The 22785-nt window shown below is 36.7% G+C and overlaps 3 protein-coding genes across 13 annotated transcripts; all 3 read left to right on the forward strand.

Annotated features, from left to right (window-relative positions):
* Positions 1-278: 278 nt before the first annotated feature.
* Positions 279-5387, forward strand: LOC18424431 (pentatricopeptide repeat-containing protein At1g74630). 3 transcript variants are annotated; one of them, XR_016041436.1, is made up of 4 exons: positions 279-665; positions 1649-1737; positions 3002-4726; positions 5195-5387. XR_016041436.1 is itself a non-coding variant. In XM_011630798.3 (3 exons), exons 2-3 carry the CDS (start codon positions 1726-1728, stop codon positions 4634-4636), a joined length of 1647 nt encoding a protein of 548 aa, XP_011629100.2. In that variant the 5' UTR covers positions 279-665; positions 1649-1725; the 3' UTR covers positions 4637-4781. The 3 variants fall into 3 exon arrangements, 2 of the variants coding, with proteins under 2 accessions (XP_011629100.2, XP_020517338.1); XM_011630798.3 differs by lacking the exon at positions 5195-5387 and having other exon boundaries at positions 3002-4781; XM_020661679.2 differs by lacking the exon at positions 5195-5387 and having other exon boundaries at positions 1654-1737; positions 3002-4781.
* On the forward strand, positions 5322-20522 carry LOC18424433 (mitogen-activated protein kinase 4b-like). 9 transcript variants are annotated; one of them, XR_016041437.1, is made up of 5 exons: positions 5322-6243; positions 17921-18094; positions 19218-19512; positions 19698-19899; positions 19991-20522. XR_016041437.1 is itself a non-coding variant. In XM_088848010.1 (4 exons), exons 2-4 carry the CDS (start codon positions 18008-18010, stop codon positions 20071-20073), a joined length of 465 nt encoding a protein of 154 aa, XP_088704136.1. In that variant the 5' UTR covers positions 5322-6243; positions 17921-18007; the 3' UTR covers positions 20074-20522. The 9 variants fall into 9 exon arrangements, 7 of the variants coding, with proteins under 7 accessions (XP_088704136.1, XP_088704132.1, XP_088704134.1 ...); XR_016041438.1 differs by having other exon boundaries at positions 5355-6291; XM_088848010.1 differs by lacking the exon at positions 19698-19899.
* LOC18424432 (pentatricopeptide repeat-containing protein At1g09220, mitochondrial) lies at positions 5622-6222 on the forward strand. Its single transcript, XM_088845994.1, has 2 exons — positions 5622-5967; positions 6041-6222. Exons 1-2 carry the CDS (start codon positions 5622-5624, stop codon positions 6220-6222), a joined length of 528 nt encoding a protein of 175 aa, XP_088702120.1.
* Positions 20523-22785: the final 2263 nt, after the last annotated feature.

Here is a 22785-nt window from a genome sequence, read left to right on the forward strand (position 1 = left end):
CCACTGGAGAACTAGATCCAGGTTCACCAAACGAAGTATGGCCAAATCCATCATCTTTAATTGGGAATGGTGGTAACCCACCTCCTAAGCTCTTTTGCAAAGAGACTGGGGCCTCTACAGAGTGCAGCTCCTTCATAAATGCTGTACCAAACAGTGTTTTCAGAGTTAGAGTTTTCTCGGAGCTACGATCACTTTCAACACCGATCCCGCTGGGGCTTTGCATCTCAGAAACAAGGGTTTTAGACGACCCCATTTCTGGGTCAGTTGGCAACCCCTGGCCCATACCCTTTTGCAAAAAAGAAAGGAGACCCTGAGAAGCTGTATTGTCAACATCAGCTGGTTTTTGCTCAGATATTAGATCAAAGGTAAAGTCACTATTGGTTTCCTTCACCTCAGCCAAGATCGACTGTTCAAGGTCTTCACAGGTGAGAACTCGCGGGGGTATGCCTGGCTTTAACAGTTCAAGAGGGGCATCAGTTATATGAAGATTTGCAAAGGGTGCCACAGCAGAGGCGTTGTCAATCTTTTCAAGAGGCAAAACGGGAGGCACATTTTCAACATTTGCAAAGGATTAGTGAGGATACGCCTTTGCCATTGTTCACAAAAACTGATAGTAGGTCTGTGCTTTTGGAGGATGAGGTGTCGTCTGGTATCTTCTCTGCAAGGTAAATCATGAAACCAAGTTCCTTTGAGTAGAATGAGTGGAAAGCGAAATGTTGTAAAAATTTATGAGTATGATCTTGTGCATACTTGGAAAGAAGCACAATTGCCTAATAGATTCATAAGCCAGGGAGGGAATATGAGACATGTTCTATTTGTCTCCCCTTCCTTATTTGCTGGTATCTCCATTCTATACCCTACATTTGTATCCAAGGTTCGTTTCTACATGAGGTTTAAGGACCATTTTTATAAGTATTTTCTTTTATATAAAAATAAATTCCAGTTGCCAATTAAAAGAAAGCACAAAAGTACACTATATTCCAACTCATCATGATCCATGGAAATGATAACAGTGATGGAGAGATTCCAACTCATCATGATCCATGGAAATGATAACAGTGATGGAGAGAGAATGGAACCCACAATTGGTCACGCCCTGTTCGGATGGGTTACTCTAAATCCATCACCACCCGTCATTTCATTGGATGCGGATGATCCCAATGGAAAATGGATAAGAGTGTACTTTCCCATGTCACAAAACCTTATAACCTATTCTGATTTGAGAAGTTGTCGAGATTACCATCTTGAAGAAAATCACTGAGAGAATTTCGAAATTGGGGAGTGTTGGGATCTCCATGTGTTCTCATCAGAACTAACATTTGGCTGCAGAGATATAGGTAGGCAAGTTTTAGCCATTTGCAATTCCAATGACAGGTTTACATTCTTAATTAAAATAGCATATGCTTCCAACAGATGGCAGCAAACAGGTTTACATTTCTTTGAATTTTTCCTTTTTTTTACTATTTGTTTTTTTTAAGACCTGTATACTGCTTGGACGATTCTGCTCAGGCAGGGACTGACTGAGTATTTTGACCGTGGTTCTAAGTTTGTAATTGCTACAGATTTTAAGGGATGTCTTTGTTCCCTCATGCATGTTTGGCATCAAACTTCAACTAATATAACCCAACGGCTTCTTGTTGTGATGCAGTTCAGACTACAACATGATTGTGCAACATACAATGTTCATGTTAAATCTCAACTGGGATCAACTGATTTCATAGTCAAATGATTGAAAGAGTATGCCTTTTTTTTCTTCTCTCTCTTTTTCCTTATTCTTATACCTTTCAATTAACCAAAGAGCACTTTCGGATGGGGTAATCATGAAAACATCAATACTAGGACAATCAAAAAGAGAAAAAAGCAAAAAGGGTATAATATGAAGTCCTTTGTAATTCAAGTCCTCTAAAAACATTAGTTGGGTTATTTAGAGAGAGAGATTTCAGAGTGGATCAAGTGATTTCATGAGTTTGTTTCTTTTGTTCCTATAGATACCTGATATTGCTACTGGTGCATAGAGGCTGTGATTTTTTTGCTGTGGTCTTCACTCAGTGCTTTACGGTATCCACAGAGAGAGAGTGTTGCAGAGAGCTGTATTTCTCAAAAATCTATGTTTGCATGGGAGCACGATGTGGATCTACTCCTTTGCTCAAAAACACCTATTTAAAAGTGTTTTTGTTCTAAAATTTTGAGAACCATATAAAAATTAAGTAAAGATTATATCTTAAAAATTTCAGATTTAAAAAATACAACTAGCATGGATTTTTGTAGAGGGAGTAAATAGATAGTAGAAACCTGAGAGAGTAGAAAATCTTTTGTCTGGAGGCTTGGGTAATATTACGGTAATTAAATTACTGTAATACTACTTTAAGGTATTATGGTATTTTAATTACTGTATTACTCTTTCAACTTATTACGGTATTTAAATTACTGTAATGTTATTACGGTAATTAAAATGCCGTAATACCTTAAAGTAGTATTATGGTAATTTAATTACCGCAACTTATTACGGTATTTAAATTACCGTAATGTTCTTTATGGTAAAAAGATTACTGTAAAGGTTATTTTCATCCAAAAAAAAGCCGAAAATTGGGAAAAAGGATGTAGGCAAGGTTTTGGAAACTTTTTTTTTTTCCGATTTTATTAAAATATAGGTATATTAGCGATAATTACCCAAAAACAATCCATTCAAGTTTTCATAGATCTATCGATCTACACTATTTTTGAAGCTTTAAACTTTATAAATAAATATGAAAATATATTTTAAAGCTATCACAATAATTTCCAGTATTGAAACTACATTTCTCGACACTATTTGAAGGTAGGCTCTAATTTGATTGTTTAGAGCCTACAGCCTAGGCTTTAAGTATTGGAATAGATGGGATGCTGAACCATGAATGTATGATTAGTAAACCAACGTTTTGATGCCTCTATTACCTTTCTTAGTATCCATGCAAAGCATTTGAGGAACGGATCTTCCTTATATCTTACTCGCATGCTGCAGACTTTTCCTTCAGCCTTACAGTCTCTTGTAACAAACCAAAGATGCGTTTCATGCATTTCTTCAATGGAGAAGAAGATTGTATCGCTTCTTGAAGGGGTTTCTTGTATTAAAGAAATGGATCAAGTTCATGCTCTAATCACAAAGACTGGGCTCAAAGAATGCAGCTCTGTCGCTTGTAGAATGGTGAGCTTTTGTGTTGTCTCTGTTTCAGGAAACCTAAACTATGCAGTCCTGGTCTTTGAGGAGCTAGCAAAACCTGCCCCATTTGTATGGAACAACATGATCAGAGCTTACGCCAATAGCATCTTTCCAATTGAAGCCATTCTTCTCTATAACAGAATGCGTTCTGGAAATGTTAAGGCCGATAGCTTTACCTTCCCTTTCGTGCTTAAGGCTTGTGCTAGGGTGTCGAGGAGCATCGAAGAAGGGCACAAACTTGTTCCTCTCCATAAAGGGGCAGAAGCTCATTGCACAATTATACAAACTGGTCTAGAATTGGATCCGTTTGTTCAGAATTCTCTTATTTCCATGTATTCGATATCTGGTAGCATTGAGGTTGCTCGATTGGTATTTAACAGAATGACCCAGAAAAACATAGTCTCTTGGAATACCATGGTCATGGCCTACTATAGGCAAAAGAATATTGAATCAGCGAATGGGTTGCTCAAAGAGATGCCAATAAGAAATGTCGTCTCATGGAACACCATGATCGCGGCACATGTTGACTCTGGCGATATCAAGGCTGCTGAAATGGTGTTTGAAGAAATGCCTGAAAGAGATGCGGCTTCTTGGAATGCCATTATAGCTGGCTATATCAAGAAGAAATCGTACAGTCGGGCCTTGGAACTCTTTGATAAAATGCAGGGTGCTAATGTGAGTCCAACTGATATTACATTGATCACACTTGTTGGAGCTTGTGCTAAACTTGGAGCCATGGAGATGGGTAAAAAATTACACGAATACATTGAGAAAAATGTGGGTTTTGAGGCTGAGGGTATAATGGGCAATGCTCTGGTAGATATGTATGCAAAATGTGGGAACTTGAAGGCAGCAAGTTTAACGTTTGAGAGGATGAGAATGAAGCATGTGACTTCATGGAATGCAATGATTGTGGGTTTTGCAGTTCATGGGCATTGCAATGAGGCAATCGAATTGTTTTCGAGAATGCAGTCGAGCGGAACCAAACCTGACAGTGTGACCTTCTTGGCGGTTTTAACGGCTTGCAGTTATAGTGGGCTTGTTGATGAGGGTTGCGAATATTTTCGTAATATGATAGAGAAGTATAAGATAGAGCCTGGGATCAAGCACTATGGTTGCATGGTTGATCTCCTTAGTAGATCGGGCCTCTTAGAAGAGGCCCATGATGTTATTAATAGAATGCCATTTGAGGCCAATACTATTATATGGAGGACTTTGTTGGGTGCATCTAAGACTCATGGGAATGTGGAATTGGCAGAGGTCGCTCTGGAAAATTTGGGTAGATTGGAGCCTCTAAAGCATGGGGATTATGTGCTATTGTCCAATGTATATGCAGAGGCTCACAGGTGGGATGATGTTGAGAGGGTGAGAAAAATGATGGTGGAGATGGGGGTTCTAAAGCCTCATGGGTGCAGTCAGATTGAGATGAGTGGCTGATTGAATTATCGAGAAGCTAAGTAGAGGGACGAACATCATACAAACTGATGATATGCAAGGGATTGCAAAAACTACATTCTTATTCAAGGGGTAAGTCCATTTTACAACTCTCAATCCTCAACACTTGGGTAACTAAATCCATCTTTCACTACTCGGCTTCGAAATGGAGAAACCAGGAGTCGGTCCATACTGAAATTCCAGGTTCGGAGAGAGAAGGGCTCTTCTCTCTCTTGAATGGGTGTCTCAGTACAGATCAAATTAGACAAGTCCATTCATAGTTGATTATGAGCATTTCGGAGTCGAGATTAGATGCAATAATTAGGAACTCTTTGCTCGGAGCCTATGCAAGGAGCAACACCCCACAAGCAGCTCTTATTATATATAAACAAATGCAAGATTTAAGTTGCCCCACATGGATGGCTTCACGTATTCATTTCTTCTAAAGGCATGCACAGATCCCTCCCTGAGAGATAAAGGGGGGGAGATCCATTGCCACATTATTAAGACTGGGTTCCATTCCCAAATTTATGTACATACTTCTCTCCTTGTATTTATCAGATAAGACTGGGTGCCTATATGATGCTCGCAAAGTCTTCAATGAAATGCCAAAGAAGAATGTCGTCATATGCAATGCCATGATCACTAGTTATGGAAAGCATGACAAGAGCGATGATGCCCGCAAGCTGTTCGATGAGATGATGAAACGGAGTGTGGTTTCTTGGAGCGCGTTGATTGATGGGTATATCACAAACAACAGAACAAGATAGGCCTTTGCTTTTTTCCGCTTTATGCTAATGGAGGAGAATGAGGACAAACCCAATGAGATCACTATACTCAGTATTCTCCTAGCCCTGCAACATGGTCTCGGTGCTTCCCATATTGGGGACTCTATCCATGCCTTTGCCCGAAAGATGGGTTTTCATTCATTGTGCCAGTGAGCAACGCGCTCATTGACATGTATGTAAAATGTGGGAGCATAGCAAACATGGGAAAAGTGTTCGATAAAATCCAAGAAAAAAGCTTGGTTTCATGGGCCTGCATGATATCGGCATATGCAATGCATGGCCATGCCAAAGAGGCAATTCGGGTTTTCAGAGAGATGGAGGGGATGGGAGTGAGCGCAAATGGGATCGCATTTCTCGGGTTGCTGCATGCTTGTAGCCCTGCAGGGCTTGTAAAAGAAGGTCAGGAGTATTTCAGGGCTATGGTAGAGGACTATGGGATTGTACCAGGTGTCAAGCACTATGGATGCATGATCGATATGTTAGGGAGAGCTGGTTTATTAGAGGAAGCCGAGAAGATGTTAGAAAGAGAGAACTCATTATTAGATGGTAATGTGGTGGTTTGGAGGTAATGTGGTGGTTTGGAGGACTTTACTTGGAGCTTGTTGTGTTCATGGTGCAGTTGGTTTGGCGGAGCGTGTTATGGAGAGGGTGGTGGAGTTAGGGGAAGAGTTTGGAGGGGACTATGTGCTTCTCTCTAACATTTATGCAGGGGCTGGGAGATGGAGTGATGCTGAGAGAGTGAGAAGGTCTATGGAAGAGTGGAATCTCATGAAAACTGTTGGTTCGAGTAATTTGCTTTGATGGACAGTATCACTGATTGAGGTAATTTTTTGCAAGTAATTTACACTGTGGAAGAGATCATTGATTGAGGTAATTTTGGATTGAGATATTTTTTGGTTGTTTAATACTTCAATGGAATAATGGGAAATGCTGAAATATGGAATGTTCCATAACTAGCATTAGTGCATTTTTATGGAATTATGGGAAATGCATCTATGGAATATGTTGAACCATGGAAATTTTTAGTATTTTGAGTTTTTCTTTATATTGATAATTTGATACTGATATAAATAATCGATTGTTTTGGTTCAATTATTGAAATAATTTATTTGAACTATGGAAATTATTCTATTGATTCAATTTTTTTGTGTTTCCCTTTTCTCCATTTTTTTCTTTACATATTTGTATTCTTCCTTTTTTATTTTTATTAAATTTCATGGTTCTGATTGGTGAACATCTCATCCAATAGAGAAACAGTGCCTCCACTAGGTCGATGGCAGTCCAGTCCTGATAATATTGGTTATTAGTATGCTTGTAATCTACACGCTTAAGTAGGAAGAATTAATGTATCTCAATACATTATATCTTCCCAGAAGAATCTTAAATACTTAATTGCAATTCATACCCTTTCTCTCCAAAGTGTCATCATATTTCTATAGCTTTTACCAAACCCTTCCAATGAAATTGACTAGACCTTGGGAACCTTTGGAGAAGGGAAACACATTTTCTTGGTACCACTGAACCCATCTCTGAGTTAGCTACATATCCCTCAACCTTGTATACCTAGAAATCTGGAACACCAAGAAAGATGGAGCAAAAGCGGGATAAGAGTGACACTCTTCCGTTAGGAATTAGATTCAAAATGGGAAATATCCACCTCTACCCTGGACAACCTATAATACCGAAAGGTCGAGGTTAAACAAATTCATGGGAATAGATGGTATCCTTACCCTACTGTCCAATGGAGAGCACCAGAAGTGAAAGAGTGGAAGCCCTTCTATTGGAAAAATCACTGTTAAAGATTTGGTCCTTTTGCTTTGTAGAGTAACAAAACCCGCCAATCAAGGTGGAAGTGACTAACTATAAATTCTCACTGTATCTCTGAAACAAGTCCTTACAGAAAGATCTGGAGAGAGATATGAGAGTGTAGTTACACTCTCGAGGAAAATATGAAAAAGAACTCCAAGATCTTCATTTTAACTAATTTATTGTTTGATGAGGAAAGCAAACCCACCAACCATCACCTGCGGTCTACGACACCTCCCTAACCTTGCCTCTAGGAATACATTGCACTTGCAATATTTATTGTTTGATAAGGAAAGCAAACCCACCAACCATCACCTGCTGTCTACAACACCTTCCTAACCTTGCCTCTAGGAATGCACTGCACCTACAATCAGAACAACATTTCTGTCACACCCCAAAAATTTACAGTACTATTAATCCTGAGATGTGACAGACAAAACATATATACATCTATTGATAGGACAAATTTACAGTGGCGAGGTCTTACAAAATAAATAAAGAAAGCTAGCACAACAACAGTATCTTCCAAGGTTGATCTTGACTAGCACTCAAAATGAATCCGCAGTTATCCTGAAAAAAATGTTTACCATAGTTTGATGAGTTTGGCTACTCAGTAAGTGATCATCATAATCCTAAAAATAATCATGATTGAAAGATATCAATATTTTCCAAAATGAGATCTATTAACAGAAATGCATCAACAGTTTCACTTTCAATAAATGCATAATTAAGTATAATCCGAGTAATTGAAATGCTTATAACACTTTAACGGCAGTACATAATTCAAAGGATTTCACAAAATACCCTACTGGCGTCCCAAGTAGGTCACCTATATACCCCATCAGCGTCCTGATGGGTCCACTTAATCCCTATCGGCGTCCTAGATAGGTCCACTTAATCCCTGCAGGTCCACTTATACCTTACCGGCGTACCGGATGAGTCCACTTAATCCCTACCGGCGTCCCAGATGGGTCCCCTTATACCTCACCGGCGAACCGGATGAGTCCACTTGCATACTTAAATTATTTCTAAATCTCTTTAAACATTCGAAAGCAGCAATATCATGTACTCAACATATCACTGAAATCATTAATATGAATTTCACTTAAACCATTAATAACAGTCACTCTCTATAACATTTCAAAAATAACCAATCAAATATTTTGGGCTCAAATTTAGAAAGGTAGCAGTTTGTAAAGGCATTCTAGCATAATTGCCAATTTAATATGTATAGAAAAACTCTTATAAAAATTCAAGAATACGGAATTATCACAATTTATGGGATATCAATCCACAAATAAACATTTCACAACAATACTATAATCAATTGCAAAAATGTCAATTTTTTTAAATAATAAGGCAGTCATTTGCACATGAATTTTACAATGTCTAAATATTCAGAACAGTAGAAAGAAATATCACAATTTTACTAAAAGCAGAAATATCACATTTATTTTTAACAATAAACAAGAAAAATAAATAAATTTATTTTTCTAATTTACAGCATTCAAAATTTCTAACATAGATAAGATATCACAATTTTTATTAAAAAGATTATTTTTCAAGATAATGAGGTCACGTGCGCATAAAATTTATCGCGCCTAAAATTCACGATAATAAGCAGAAATAATTATTTCATTTCATTTTTAAAAAGAATGGATTATTTTTCAAGACAATGGGGTCACTTACACACAAAACTTATAAAATAAAGATCCTGGACGGAAATATCACTATTTATTAAAAACAGACTATTTTTCAGGAAGATGATATCACTTACCCACAAATGTTTGAGAGGGAGCTTCCGATAAAAAACTCGGTTCGAGAGAGGAGTTCACTGTGTTTCGACCAGAGAGAGAGAGAGATCTCAAAATTTTCTAGGGTGGGAGTGCTCACCTCCCCTATTTAAATTCTTATAACGTATTATTATAATATTTTATTACGCTCTACCTCATACCTGAGGTGTCGCGTTAAGCGCCTGCTTTTAACATACGAAAACCACGTCCGCTAAAGGACGTGGCCAGCAGCAAGCAGCAACTGCAAAGGCTGCAAACAAAAGCAGCAGCAAAAGTTTAAACCAAGTAAAAAGTTTTGAAAATAGTGATGGTCCCCAAGGACCATCATACTCAATCAGACCATCACCTATTTAAAAGCATCTTTTCTCTTTTTTTTTTTTTTTGAAATTTTAGGATTGGTACAATTTCTCATTCACAAGTAACAATATCTTCATTGCAAAGTAAAGAACAAGATTGATAATAGAGATGTCAACTTCATCCATGAGTTACTACCATACCATGACTAGGAGATTTTGATAGCATTGAAAGCTCCCCATTATCCATTCAAGTTGATGGCTTCTCCATTTGAAACATATAATCAATCTTACACACTCTATATCCGGGGTCACTGCCATCGATGTCTATTTATTTTTTGCTATGCTGCCCATCAGTGTCTCTTTTGCTGTAAAATATGTTTTGATGAAATCAAAATAAAGAAGCATTAGTTATTGAATTGCCTGAAAGCCGAGCACAACAATTACTCATCAGTTGAGTCAACCAGGTGAAAGACCAAAAGTATCCTCGTTTCTATTCCACATTGCCTTTTCTTTCTTGACCACCATATCCCCGTTATGGACTTCCCCCTCCCTATCATTGTATGTTGCTTCTTTATTACGTCTCTGGACTATGCTCCCTACCCACCAGTTATTCCCTCAAGGGCAAAGAAAGACGAAAGCCACATACAAAGGCCATTTGCGAACAAGGCATTCTACCCCAAACCTCTTACTCTCCACAAACAACCTTCCTGTTGTCAGAAGTCAAAAACTAACTTCCCCTTATTAATCTTACATCAAAATTCTGCCATCCTAACAGCACATACATATGAGATGCCAGGAGCTTGGGTTCATTTTTTAAGATAAATAATTATATCTAAAAGTTTTAATTATTCACCCTGATTACACATTACTTTTGAATTGCCCATTGCATATGTAATGAAATATATGCATAATTGTTTCTACAAAACTCCTACTGGTTCTTATCAATTGATCTTATCACTGTTAATCCAGTTTCTGGAATGGTGTTGAGGTGCATTTAACTTATTTATAGAACCATCTTGAAAGATTAGGGCCCTCAATTTCCTTATGTAAGACAGTTCAAGTCAAGAAAGCTTGAGTAGGTTATGGATCAAGTACGATATTATGGACCCCAGGCAATTGCTTATTTTTTACTGTTGAGTCAGCTAGTGTAAACAGGAAAGAATCTAACAACTGATAGTTAATTCCTTCCTTATCATTCTTTTTCGTTACTTTCTTTAGTGCCTTTAAACCTTTCCAAAGTAATTTAGGTTTTAGACTTCTGTAGAGTATGACCTCCTGTCATTTTTATTGGAATATCCGAATGCATGGTTCATAGCTCCATTAGAATCACCAGTCTGATAGACTTGCTATGAGTTTGAATTAGTTCCCATTACTGGTCTGCAAGCTGGTGCCAATTGGAGGGAAGGCCTGTCTTTAATATCAAATTACTCAATTTATAAGATAAGCTTCATGTATGCCTATCCTAGAATGCAGAAATGCTGCCGAGATGCTTCCAGGGCAACATTTACTGCTTTGGTTGAATGGGTGGCCTCTTTGAACTGAGCATGTGCTGGATCAGGCTATAAATCTGGGAAGGATGCTATTGAGAACATTCCTCTGCCATTGGTGTGATGTGTACACTGATTATTTTCTTGATTATCGCTGTATTCTTTCTTGTTGAAGATTCATTTCGACAAAATTTATCAATAAATTCTGCTACTGATAAAAAAAAAAGAATATTTTTTCAAGGTTTCAATGGTTGATTATTTTAACTTGTTGGGGCTCTGTCTGTGAGCGCATTTCAGCTAGGATTGATAAAATATAAAATCATTTAACTAAGTCAGTATGAGCATTAGCTTGTCTTTTGGCATTTTCCTCTTACCATCGACTTATTGAAATGAATGGGAATGCATTTTTCTGCAACTCTGCTGTGAACTCAGAAACCAATGAAGATGTTGCTATCAAGAAAATAGGTAATGCCTCTGATAATAGAATCGATGCCAAAAGGACTCTAAGAGAAATGAAGCTCCTTCTTCATATGGATCATGAAAATATAAGTTCAAATGATGTACCGTTAGCCATTAAATAATTTGCTAGCAAAATGCTGCCAACAAGCTTCAGAAGGGCCCTATTTTCATTTGTAATTTCTGTTTTTCGTAAGATTTTTCTGTGAATATTTATGTCATTCCTGTTTTCTGTGTTTGGTCTTTTTGATCCTTTCTCCTGTTGCTCTCCCGAGATATGAAATCTTGTATATTTTTGGATTGGATGTCTTGGGAGGACAACAAGAGAAATGATCAAAGTAGTAAAACATGGAAGCCAGATGTATGATGTCATTTTTCTTTTGTCGGTGCTCGTTGCATTGTAGTGTTACATCTATTGATGAAAATGATTGATACCAATATCTGCTCGACCTTGCCTAGTGAGCCTTGGATTGTGTTCGACATCAACAATTCCCCATTGTTGGGTTGTCCCAGAGTTGTTCTTATTTAGCTGTGATATTTTGTTTTAATTGAAGGAATTTTAATTTGTTTTTTTCACTATTTGTTATCAGGTTTTGCCTGGAGGTTATTTTAGTGTTTTCTACTTGTCTCCTATGTCAAACCACATAAATCTGGGACTATGCTAATCTGGCAAAGCAATTTCAATATTTGAGACTGTGGGCTAAATTCTCATAATGTTATAGCCAAGGGCCAACTCAGGCTTTAAGTGTAAACCTTCTCTCCAATGAGTTATTGGCTAGTTGTCCTTTCAATAGGATTCATATAGTTTTTTGTGTTGGCATGTTGCACATTTATCGTGCTCTGTTGTCTGGAAGGACAGAACTTACGTGAGGGATCAATTGTAAATTTTCTTCATTTGTTGGGATTTAGGATTAGAGCAAGGGTTACCATTATTATTATTATTATTTTAGCAGTCACAACGGTAAATCCTCTAGCTACATGAGTGAATAGAATGCCATTCATCATATTTTTTCTATGGAAGAGTGTCCCAACTAAAAATTATCCTATTTTCCAGTTTTTGAAGTTTTTTTGGAGAAACAAAAACTCCTGTGTGTAACCCTTTATGTGTCATGCAGGTCATATATTTACTAACACGCTGTGGAGTGTTTGTTCTCTCAGAGTCTGTGTATCTGATTAGGGATGGTAAATATTTACGGATTATCGTTATTGTTGTTATTGTAACTGATTAGACTCTTCTGTGTTTTTCAGAAAGGTATGAGGGGGAATTGCAAGCAAGTGTTGTAGCAGACTATTTTTGTGATTCCTTTTATTTTTGAGTGTGATCTGATCCAACAACTCTTCTTCCTTTTTGGGCTAGTAACTTTGAATATTCTTAATTGATGGAAATGCATCCTACCCAAAAAAGATCAAGGATGGCTAGCTTTGGTTGTTTGGAAGACAAAGATACAGCTGTTGTCACATTAATTCTTATTTGACCTGATTTTGAAAAGAATTATAAAGAATGGTTGATAAACAATATGCAAAATGTTTCGTGGTCTGTGGAGACTGGTGCATGAACTGCTCAAATTTGATCCTTCTCAAAAATTACCAATATTGGTCTGAATTTCTTGGAGAGAGTATACTGACAGGCAAAGGCTGCCTGGTTTTTTCAGCTGGTGCAAGAGTTGTAATTTATGTAAGATTTTTTATGCTTAGGAAATGATGAATCGACCATTTTGAATAGTGGCAGCTGACATGTTTCTAGCTTATTATTGTTGAAAGAAGTGGCTATGTAAAACTTTATATGGTATAAAATTTTTCTCTTTTTCTTTTATTAATATATCTGAATTCCACTTAGAAGTACCACAAAACAATGTTGTAAACAAGAAATAAAACCCTAAATACAAGCTAGGATCTTCTCTTTTTACTGCTGAATAAATATGACTCAATCTAGGATTGTAACAATCCCTAACTGTAAATTCTAATACAAACAATGTTCCTGGAAATTGCAATAAATTGAATAATATTGATAAAAAATAAACTAAAAACAGCCAGGGAGACTTACTTGACTTTACCTGGGGTCACCCCCTTAGGACTTCATTCACCCCATACCCAATTACCTGACCTATGACGCACTCTTGATCCTATTGGCCCTGCTGTATTCTCTATGTCGGGAAACTGCTGGGCAATAATTTTTTGATATATAGGCTTTCTGAGGCTTAAAACAAATTAGGGTTGTACTAGACCCTTTTGGACCTATCTAGAGCATGCCACAAGTGGCACCTCCCTTGGTCCTATTTAGGGCTTGGCTTGGCCCTTTTATCTATCCTATGGGTCCCCAAGCTCTTTAGCATAGTGTGTGTGAAAGCAGTGGCTTGGTGGAATTCAAGGGAGTAAAATTAAAAAAAATTCTCTTTTCATTTGTTTTATTTATGTATCTGAATTCCACTGACAAATGCTACACAATACTGCCAAATAGAATAGACACATTCCAGGATTGAAAAACACGCCTTGACTATAAATTTTAATACAAATAATGTTCTTGAAAACTCCAATAAACAAGCAAAGATTCCCAAACAGCCAAGAAGACTTATTTGAATTTGCCTAGGGTCATCCCCTTAGGACTTAGTATATCCCACACCCAATTTCTTGATCTATAGCGCACTCTGATCCTATTGGCCCTACTGAATTTTTTGAGATGGGATGCTTCCTTAGGCAATACCTCATATATTTAGAACATGAACAAGATTAGGGTTTCTAGACCCTTTTTAGACCTCTATAGGGCATGCCCTGAAAGGCACCTCTCTTAGTGGGCTGGGCGTGCCCCTCTTTGCTGTCTTTGAGTGGCATGCCGCCCCTAGTAGCCTAGGGTGGTGTGCACCACCCTTTAATGACTAATGCGAGAGCGAGAGAGAGGCATGGAGGAGAGAGAATAAAAGAGAGAGTAGCTAGAATGTGGTGAATAAGAGTGAGCGGGTTCCCCTCCTTATATAGGCTTCAAGGGCAAGACACAAGCACATATTACTATGGTGCAAGGGAAACTATCTCTATGCACATGTACATGTATCCCTTTTTAGGGTTTCTTCTTGATAATGAGCGGGTTCTCCTCCTTATACAGGCCTCAAGAACAAGACCTAAGCATATATCACTATACTACAAGGGAGACTCTCTCTATGCATATGTACATGTATCCCTTTTTAGGGTTGCTTCTTAGTAATGCGGCTGTCATATGTGTATGTTGTTCAGAAGTTCTTTGAGGATTTCACCCTTGCTCTCATAGGCCTATATCCGTCCATAAGGGACCATGAGGCTCTCTTGGCCTACAAACCATCCCTTGGCATCTCTCTAACCTCAACAACTGATGACCTCTAAAAACCCTCTTTAGTAGTGCTATATGCCCAGAGGTAAGGGTTTTGGACACGACCACGGCCATAGACCGCTCGACCTGATGAAGGGAAAAATTATTCTTATTTTTTATCTTTATTCAACTTTAAAGGATACATTTTATAGTTTTAATTTTAGGGTTTATTTCTAGAATTTTTAGTTTTTTAGGGATTTTAGGGTTTTAATTCTTTTTATTTACTTCATAAGTACTATTTACGATTAATCTTCACAGCGGTAAAGCTATTATTGTAAAATTTAAGTTTAAGTTAGAATATATAGGCCATTTTAATCCTTGTATGAATATATAATGTCTTTGAATATTGAATTATAATACATAATAGGTGTGTGGGGTCTTGAGAGGGTTAATTCCACATATTTTTAGAAATTGAAAGAGATAAAAGCTTGGGGTATGGAGAAAAAACCCCGACGTTTATTTGTATTATGCATGTATTTAGCTTTGTTTCTTGCTGATTTTATTATTCCCGCAAATTTTCTTGCATCAAATTGGTATCAGAGCTCACGATCTACACGGAAAGTATTGTAATTGTGTATGGAAGTACTCAAATTGGTATTGGAGTTTTTATTTTTATACAGATCATATCGAAAATTAGCAAGATGAAGATTGGGATCTGTCACCATTCTTTGACGCATACTTAGATGAAGAAAAAGATCTTGTAAGAGATCCTATCTTCTATGATGATCAAGATTTTCTGGTTGAATTGGTATTTCACAACGAAAAAGATGAAGGACTTAAAGGAGAATTGATAGGTGAAGTTGTTGGTTTAGTCACTGATCTCAAAGATGCACCTGTGGTGTTTTCTAGAGCTGAGTCTAGTCAAATTCAGCTGGATCACATGGCTGAAGTGATGCAATTTCAACAAATTTATGTGATTAAAAATATTCTATTGACATACAATGACCCTTCCCTCGAGGGTTTCTTAGTTCTAATGCACAATCACTGTGTTTTGATTAGTGCAATAACCTACAAGTCCCAAGATCATGTTTACAATATTCAAGTTGAAGAATGTTGCCGGACTAGCACCAATTTCATATTAGCACACTTCAAAACTCGAAGACGAGTTTTCTCCAATTAGGAGTGAATGATGAGGGGATTATAGTTTTAGTTTTAGGGTTTATTTCGAGGGATTCTAGGGCTTTTATTTTTTTATTTACTCCATAAGTACTATTCACGAATACTGTTCACAGGTATTGTTCATAGGGGTAAACTTCTCTATATATAGATTCTACGGCTTTTATTTTTTTATTTACTTTATAAGTACTATTCACGAATACTGTTCATGGGTATTGTTCATAGGGGTAAACTTCTCTATATATAGACCATTTTTTTTTTTTTTGGATAAACGTTAACATATATAGACCATTTTAATCATTGTATGGACATGTAATGTATTCGAGCACTGAATTATAATATATATGAGGTGTGTGGGGTCTTGAGAGGGTCAATTCCAAATAATTTTAGAAATTGAAAGAGAGAAAAGCTTGGGCTTTTGGAACCCTAACTTGGGGTATGGGCAAGAAGCCTTAGGTTTATTTGAATTATACTGTTTAGCTTTGTTTCTTGTTGATTTAAATGTTCCTTCAAATTTTCCTGCGTCACAACCCTAGGTCAGACAGCCAACACACAAACTCCCTGTGAAGTGTATAATCCACTATAATTCTTTATTTTTCATGTTCTCACAGGCTTTAAAGGCCAAAACCCCAACAATTGTAACTTTGAAAATTGGTTTATGGGCTTATCTTTCGCAGTCTATAATGTGAATGCATCAGAATTTCTCCACATTGGTCATCTCTTCCATCAATGAGGAAACTCTTACGTTAATCTTCTATGGTGACACCACAAGCTTAAACTTTAGCAACTTAGTCTCAGTTCTAGTCTCCTCTATGATGCATGTGAATTGTGGCTTTGACATATTTTAAAATGTGATGTAACTGTTGAAAGAAATTTGGATACATAGAACCTCTTGTCCTCAGAAGACAAAGAAATTTAGGATAAGAGGTCCTAGTGCAGATAAGTGACAGGTTGTGTCATGTTGAAGCCACTACATAACATCCTATGCTATATTTTGTGCACCTACCATCCTATTGCTTTTACTTGAAACTTTCCAGCCTTATCTGCTTCTCGTTAGGTAATCTTTCTTCCTATATCTTGTTAACGGACATTTCTGAGACCTTTACCTTAAGTTGTCTATATCAAGACACCACTTTGTTATCTGCTGCTGTTGGTTATATGATTATATCTTTTCTATAACCAAATTGACAATTTAGTCATTCATCCTAAAGATTCTGATTCTATTTCAAATGTGATTCATGTCTGATATGTCTACGAATCTAATTTTCCCAGGGGAGCTTGTTGACTGGAATTCTGTTGTTATTTCTAGGTCTGGTGCATCCTAGCTGATTAGGAACAATGGTGAGGTTGGCAGGCTATTCTACATCTTTTGTGCATCATCTTAAAATTTTTTTTTTTGTTGTTGTTGATCTTTTTTCGATTGTTTCTCAAGAAGCAAATCATCCATGGAACTATGCATCGACTTTTGGGGTGTCAAAGCTCTATGTGGCTTTGTTATTTGTCGTTTTAAGGTTTATTCAAGCCTTCTCTTTGTATTCTTTAGTAATCATTGGGACACTATAATTTATTGCTTTGGGTGAATTTGTTGGGGAGGGCTGGTTAAAATCAATAAACTATAAGTAAAACAAAGAAAATTTTATGTTCATAATGAAAATAATCATATTCTGGATCACCATTATAACCTTGTCATCTTTAAAAGATGAACATCTAAATTGACTACGTCAAGAGGGAGGGCGTGAGAGAATAGATGGCTGGGTTTGGGTTTGGGTTTGGTTGGGGGAGGGAGCACAGATTGACTCGGTGGTAATTTTCAGGAAGTTGGTTTTAGTAGTTCTTTTGACTAATAGTATCATATGGCTGAAATTTTATTTCCTTAAAAAATGAATTTTTTTTTTTTTTGAAGTTCTCTCACTTACATTGCTGAAGAAATCGAAGTCTTTTCAAAAAATTGGTTTGAATTGGGGTATTTCTACCTATGTCTTCTACAATTGGTAGATTTTTCTTGAATCAAGGCACAATTCATAAATGATCTTGTTCTTCCCTAAGTGGCAAAGATCAACTTGAAATAGATGCTCAAATAATTAGTTATGGATGTACTACCACTACATAAGCTGGAACGGTTTAGGATTCTTAGTAGTTGTTGAGATCTTTTAATATTTATATTTTGTGTGGAGCCCACTACAACAGGTTACCCTTCTTGTGCTACAGATTATTGCCATCAAAGATATCATTCGATAGAGAAAATTTCAACGATGTTCTATATCATTCGTCCACCTGATAGGGAACCTTTCAACGATGTTCTATATTGTGTATGAGTTAATGGATACAGATCTTCATCAGATAATACGCTCTAAACAACCTTTGACAGATGATCATTGCAAGGTATGTATTGGTGCTTGCATGTCAATCATTGTGTATTCTTTATATGCATGTAACCTTTTAAGTTCTAATTAATTGCTTTCCACATGTAGGCTTTTTTATGACCAATTGCATGTGCTTTTATGTGCAGACATTAAATACGTACATATGTGTGTATCAGTTTGTCTCATATCTCTCTCTCTCTCTCTCTCTCTCTCAGAGGGTGTGTGTGTGTGTGTGCCTGTGCCCTCTGTATGCATACTTCCTTGAAGACTAATCTTCAATATGATGATCATGATTATCATTGGTCATTGGCTCAATAATACTCAATTTAATTATTTTGAACATTCAAACAAGGTGATAGAGCTGTGTTTATACCTTGTATCTGTTGAATATACATGCTAATTCATGGTTTAAAAGTTCTTATAACCTGCAGACCTCATTCAATATGTCATGGGGATCTGTTCACCGCATCAAAGGGAACTCAAGTTAATTTATTCTTGGTGTTACTTTACTATCCTATTGGGGGATTCATGCTTGTGACCATCATCTTGCATGATTTTAATAATTAGTGAGGAAGACCCTATTGGCCTCAACCCCAAGTTTTTTTCGTTGTTTTGGATGTAATCTGCTCTCACTTTTGAGCAAGAAAATATCTTCCATTGAATTTATTTCAAAGTCTTGAGGCCAGTTGATCGGCTGCAAGACATTGAATTCTATGTCTAAATGTTTTTTGGGTTCTCTTATATGCCTCACACGGTCTCTCCACTATTGCCACCTTAGAAATGCACTTGCGTCTTACTTTTTACATCTTTGCCTCCGACAACCTAGTTCTACCTCACCATTGTGTACATCTGTTCCCACTCTTCTTTCCCTTCTGTTCTCTGTATCATGTTCGATATAATGCCCCTAAAATTTACCTGAGTTTGAAGTTTGTATCATGAACCTCATATTTTCAAAATTCCTTGTTCTTTTTATTTTTCCTTCATCCTCTTGAGATTGTTTTTTTGTCAAATTTTAGCTCCATCTTTTCACAGCTGCTTTCTAAATACTATTGTGTTGGACAAACTTCTTAAATGTGCAGTATCTAATTCATTATTTGATGAACTTGCATAATTGTGCTTATGATACTTGCATATTCATGCAGTATTTTCTATATCAATTGCTGCGAGGGCTGAAATATATACACTCAGCCAACGTTCTTAACCGTGACTTAAAGCCCAGCAATTTGCTTCTAAATTCCAACTGTGACCTTAAGATACGTGACTTTGGACTTGCACGGATTACATCAGAAACGAATTTCATGACAGAGTATGTTGTCACTCGATGGTACCGAGCACCAGAATTGCTCCTAAGTTGTTTAGAGTACACTGCTGCTATTGATGTTTGGTCTGTTGGATGTACATTCATTGAAGCAGTCATACGGGAACCTCTGTTTCCTGGTAAAGACTATGTTCAACAACTGAGGCTTATCACTGAGGTTTCTTTGAAAAATTGTGCTGCTTTCCAGTTTTTAGAGGGAAATACTTGGTTCAAAGAATTATGGTTGGAGTTCAGTAATCTCATGAGTTGTTATCGCTTTTCTGAATTTTAGTTTAATGAGAGCCAGCCTTTGTTCTTTGAATAGTTCCTAGGTACACCAAGTGACTCGAGCCTTGGGTTTCTACGAAGTGATAATGCGTGCAGATATCTTCACCAATTCCCACAATTCCCCAAGCAAGAATTTTCACAAAGATTTCCAACCATGTCTCCTGAGACTGTTGATTTGGTTGAGAAAATGCTCGTATTTGATCCTAGCAAGCGCATCACAGCTACTTCATTACTTGCTTGTGAGTTTTAAGTGATAGATGAGCAATTCCTTTATTTTGTCCCTGGTATTGAGTCGGAATTATTTTAACCTTTTCTATTGTGTGTATACAGTTGAGGAAGCATTGGCCCACCCTTATTTGGCAAGTCTTCACGACATCGATGATGAACCCGTTTGCCACTCGCCTTCCAATTGACTTTGAGCAGCCATCAATCACAGAAGAGAATATTAAGGATCTTATCTGGGGTGAATCTCTCTAATTTTATCCAGATCCAAAGACGTAGAATATGTAGTTTACTATCATTGCCTGTGCTGCTTGTCTGAGCGATCTTGTCATCCCTTGGATGTAAGAAATTTGTATGGAAATTTATGCGTATGATTAACCTGTTCTCATACGGCCGAGGGAACCATTTCGTAATTAGGGATGGAGTGACGATGTTGCCTATCTTGAAGGCCCAAAGGCAGAGGGGAATGTACGATGGTCTATGAAAATAAAATGGGATGCGATCTTCCCTCAATCAATGTTTGTGACTGTTGGACGGGCAGTTAAATTATTATGCAGTTAAATTATTATTGAGTGGGTTCAATCTGTAAAGTTGTAAAACCTTTTAAGTTCTATTTTTTATCGGCTAGAATGTTCAAAAACTTTGCATGTGTTTCGTGGTGCTTGTGCTTTTAATTGTTTGTACCACGTCTAAGTGTGAATTTTTTTTGGGTAATTGTCGAGGTGTGAATTTATGATGAAATTTAAATTGCTGCAGATTTCTAAAGCTAGGTTTATTTGCGAAAGGTTCATGAATGGAAGTGTAATTAAAGAGTATGGGAATGGTGAACTCGATCCGATGTTGAAAATTGTTTTGCACAACACAGGTTCATCGAAGGTTTATTTTGGCTCTGGGTAGACACACAGAGAACTTATCATTCATCTGAAACACACATTGTCATCAGATCACAACTCTGACTGAGTTTTCCTAGAGGGAAAAAATAGGAGAAGAATTTACGTACAGAAAAAAGATGTACTACCGAATGGTCCATATTTTGGGATGAGTTATGGTGAGATTATGTAGTCTTGATTTTTGTTTTAACTCGAATTTTCCTATGGAGTTAAGAAGTTTAACTTTTGAGCTATCCAAAACAAAAAAACCCCTAAATATTTAGATTGTTTAAAGGAAATTGTTTCACGCGGGTTGGACTGCATTTCTACAACATGCTGTCCAAAGATATAAAGCATCAATCATTGCAAATAGGTGGTCCATCTAAGAACAAGTCAAATGCTTTCTTAATATAATTATTATTTCTAATTTTCAATTTATTTTTTTTTCGTATTCATGATCTCTATGTTAAAAGACTACATATTTTTTAAAAGTAAGGATCAAATCTAACTTTCGAATAGCCAAAAGAGCAAAAAGAGAGAAGAAGCCACTAAGTGTTTGGTGGTTTGAAACTCTTTGACTCTCATTTAATATACCATCTTTTTGTGTTTTGGGTGGTTCGGGTGGTTCGAGTTTGACTTTTGACCTGAGGTAAATTGGGAATAAAAATTTAAAAACTTTAGGACCCCAACTTAATGTCCCACAGAAGTGAAGATCTAAATTGGTCCTGTATCAGGCATGGAGCAACCGTTTTGAAGGGTCTTGATAACAGCCGAGTTGAAAGTATTATCTAGCCATCTTCAGTATTTTGATAATTGCGGAATTAGGTTAAACCGGTGTGGAACTGTGGATTGGTCCGGGTCCCAGGGTTTTCCCTTGTGTTTTTGTGTGATTATTTAATAGGAAAACTCTAGAGAACCGATGAGCTAGCTCTGGCGGTTACGAGCCTGCTCGGATTCTGGATAACTGATTCAACTTCGATGTAATTTAAATCACTAAGGGCCCGTGTGGTTTTTTGGATTCAGATTTCTATTAGTCACTTTTTTTGGAAAAGCGGGGCCAATCGTGTTTGATTCGCATAAAATTCACATTGTCGTTGGAATTGAGATTTCTTTGCGATTCCTAAATGTACATTTTAAGCCTAAAATTTGGAAACCTCAATTCCACCAAAATAGGTGGAATTGACATTTTATGGAAATGACCTATTAAAAAACAGTTTCAAATTTCAGAGAGTAATTATATCAAATTTTTTAAAGAGAAAATATACTAAAATTTTTAAAAGGGAAACTATATCAAATATTATAGAGACAATACAAATATTTTTAAAGAGAAAATATCTGAATTTTTTAGAGCAAGAAACTATCTCAAATTATTAGAGAGAGAAACTATCTCAAATTTGAAGTTTTAGAGAGACAAACTACTTCAAATATTAAATTTTAGAAAGAGAAACTGATGCAAATAAAGTTAAGGTTATTTTAATTTTTATTTTATTATTCTTTTGTTTTATTTTCTCAATAATAAGAAGTCATTTGGAATAATTAATATGAGAAGAAGAATTTTAATGCGTAGTTTTATGTTACGTGGGACAAGGTGCGTGAGTTGTTAAGATGATTTTGGGTAATGGATGGGAACTAATTTTGGAAAGATAATCTTGAAAGGAGATTTATTAGAGATTTATAGAAGATTTAAATAGAGTTGGATTTAGATATGAGAAAGATATAAAAAAGATATAGAGACTCGTACAAATGAGAGAAAATAAAGTGAAGAGCTTTATTTGAGAGAGAGAATTTTAGGTCATGGGAGAGATATGAGAAAGATACGCGAGAGATATGGAAACTCGTATAGATGAGAGAAAATAAGGTGAAGAGATTTACGTGAGAGAGAGTTTTAGGGCACAGGACAGAGAGGGTTTTATTTATGGGAAAAGTTTATATAGAGCCGACGCTCTAAACGATTAAATTAGAGCTTACATCAAAATAGAGCTTACGTCAAAAAAAAGTTTGAAACAACTTTTTATAACTTAATATTTAAATATT

This window comes from Amborella trichopoda, chromosome 9 (assembly GCF_054954075.1).
Source record: "Amborella trichopoda isolate Santa Cruz 75 chromosome 9, AtrichopodaSantaCruz75HAP2 v2.0, whole genome shotgun sequence".
Lineage (NCBI taxonomy): Eukaryota > Viridiplantae > Streptophyta > Magnoliopsida > Amborellales > Amborellaceae > Amborella > Amborella trichopoda.

What these genes read in the sequence shown, in the direction of transcription:
- LOC18424432 (XM_088845994.1), top strand. Translation starts at nt 5,622, where the DNA reads ATGGGAAAAGTGTTCGATAAAATCCAAGAAAAAAGCTTGGTTTCATGG. An exon ending in AGAGAACTCATTATTAGATG is followed by an intron (nt 5,968 to 6,040) that starts GTAATGTGGTGG and finishes TTCATGGTGCAG; the next exon opens with TTGGTTTGGCGGAGCGTGTT.
- LOC18424433 (XM_088848006.1), top strand. Translation starts at nt 18,008, where the DNA reads ATGTTCTATATTGTGTATGAGTTAATGGATACAGATCTTCATCAGATA. An exon ending in TGACAGATGATCATTGCAAG is followed by an intron (nt 18,095 to 19,217) that starts GTATGTATTGGT and finishes ATATTCATGCAG; the next exon opens with TATTTTCTATATCAATTGCT.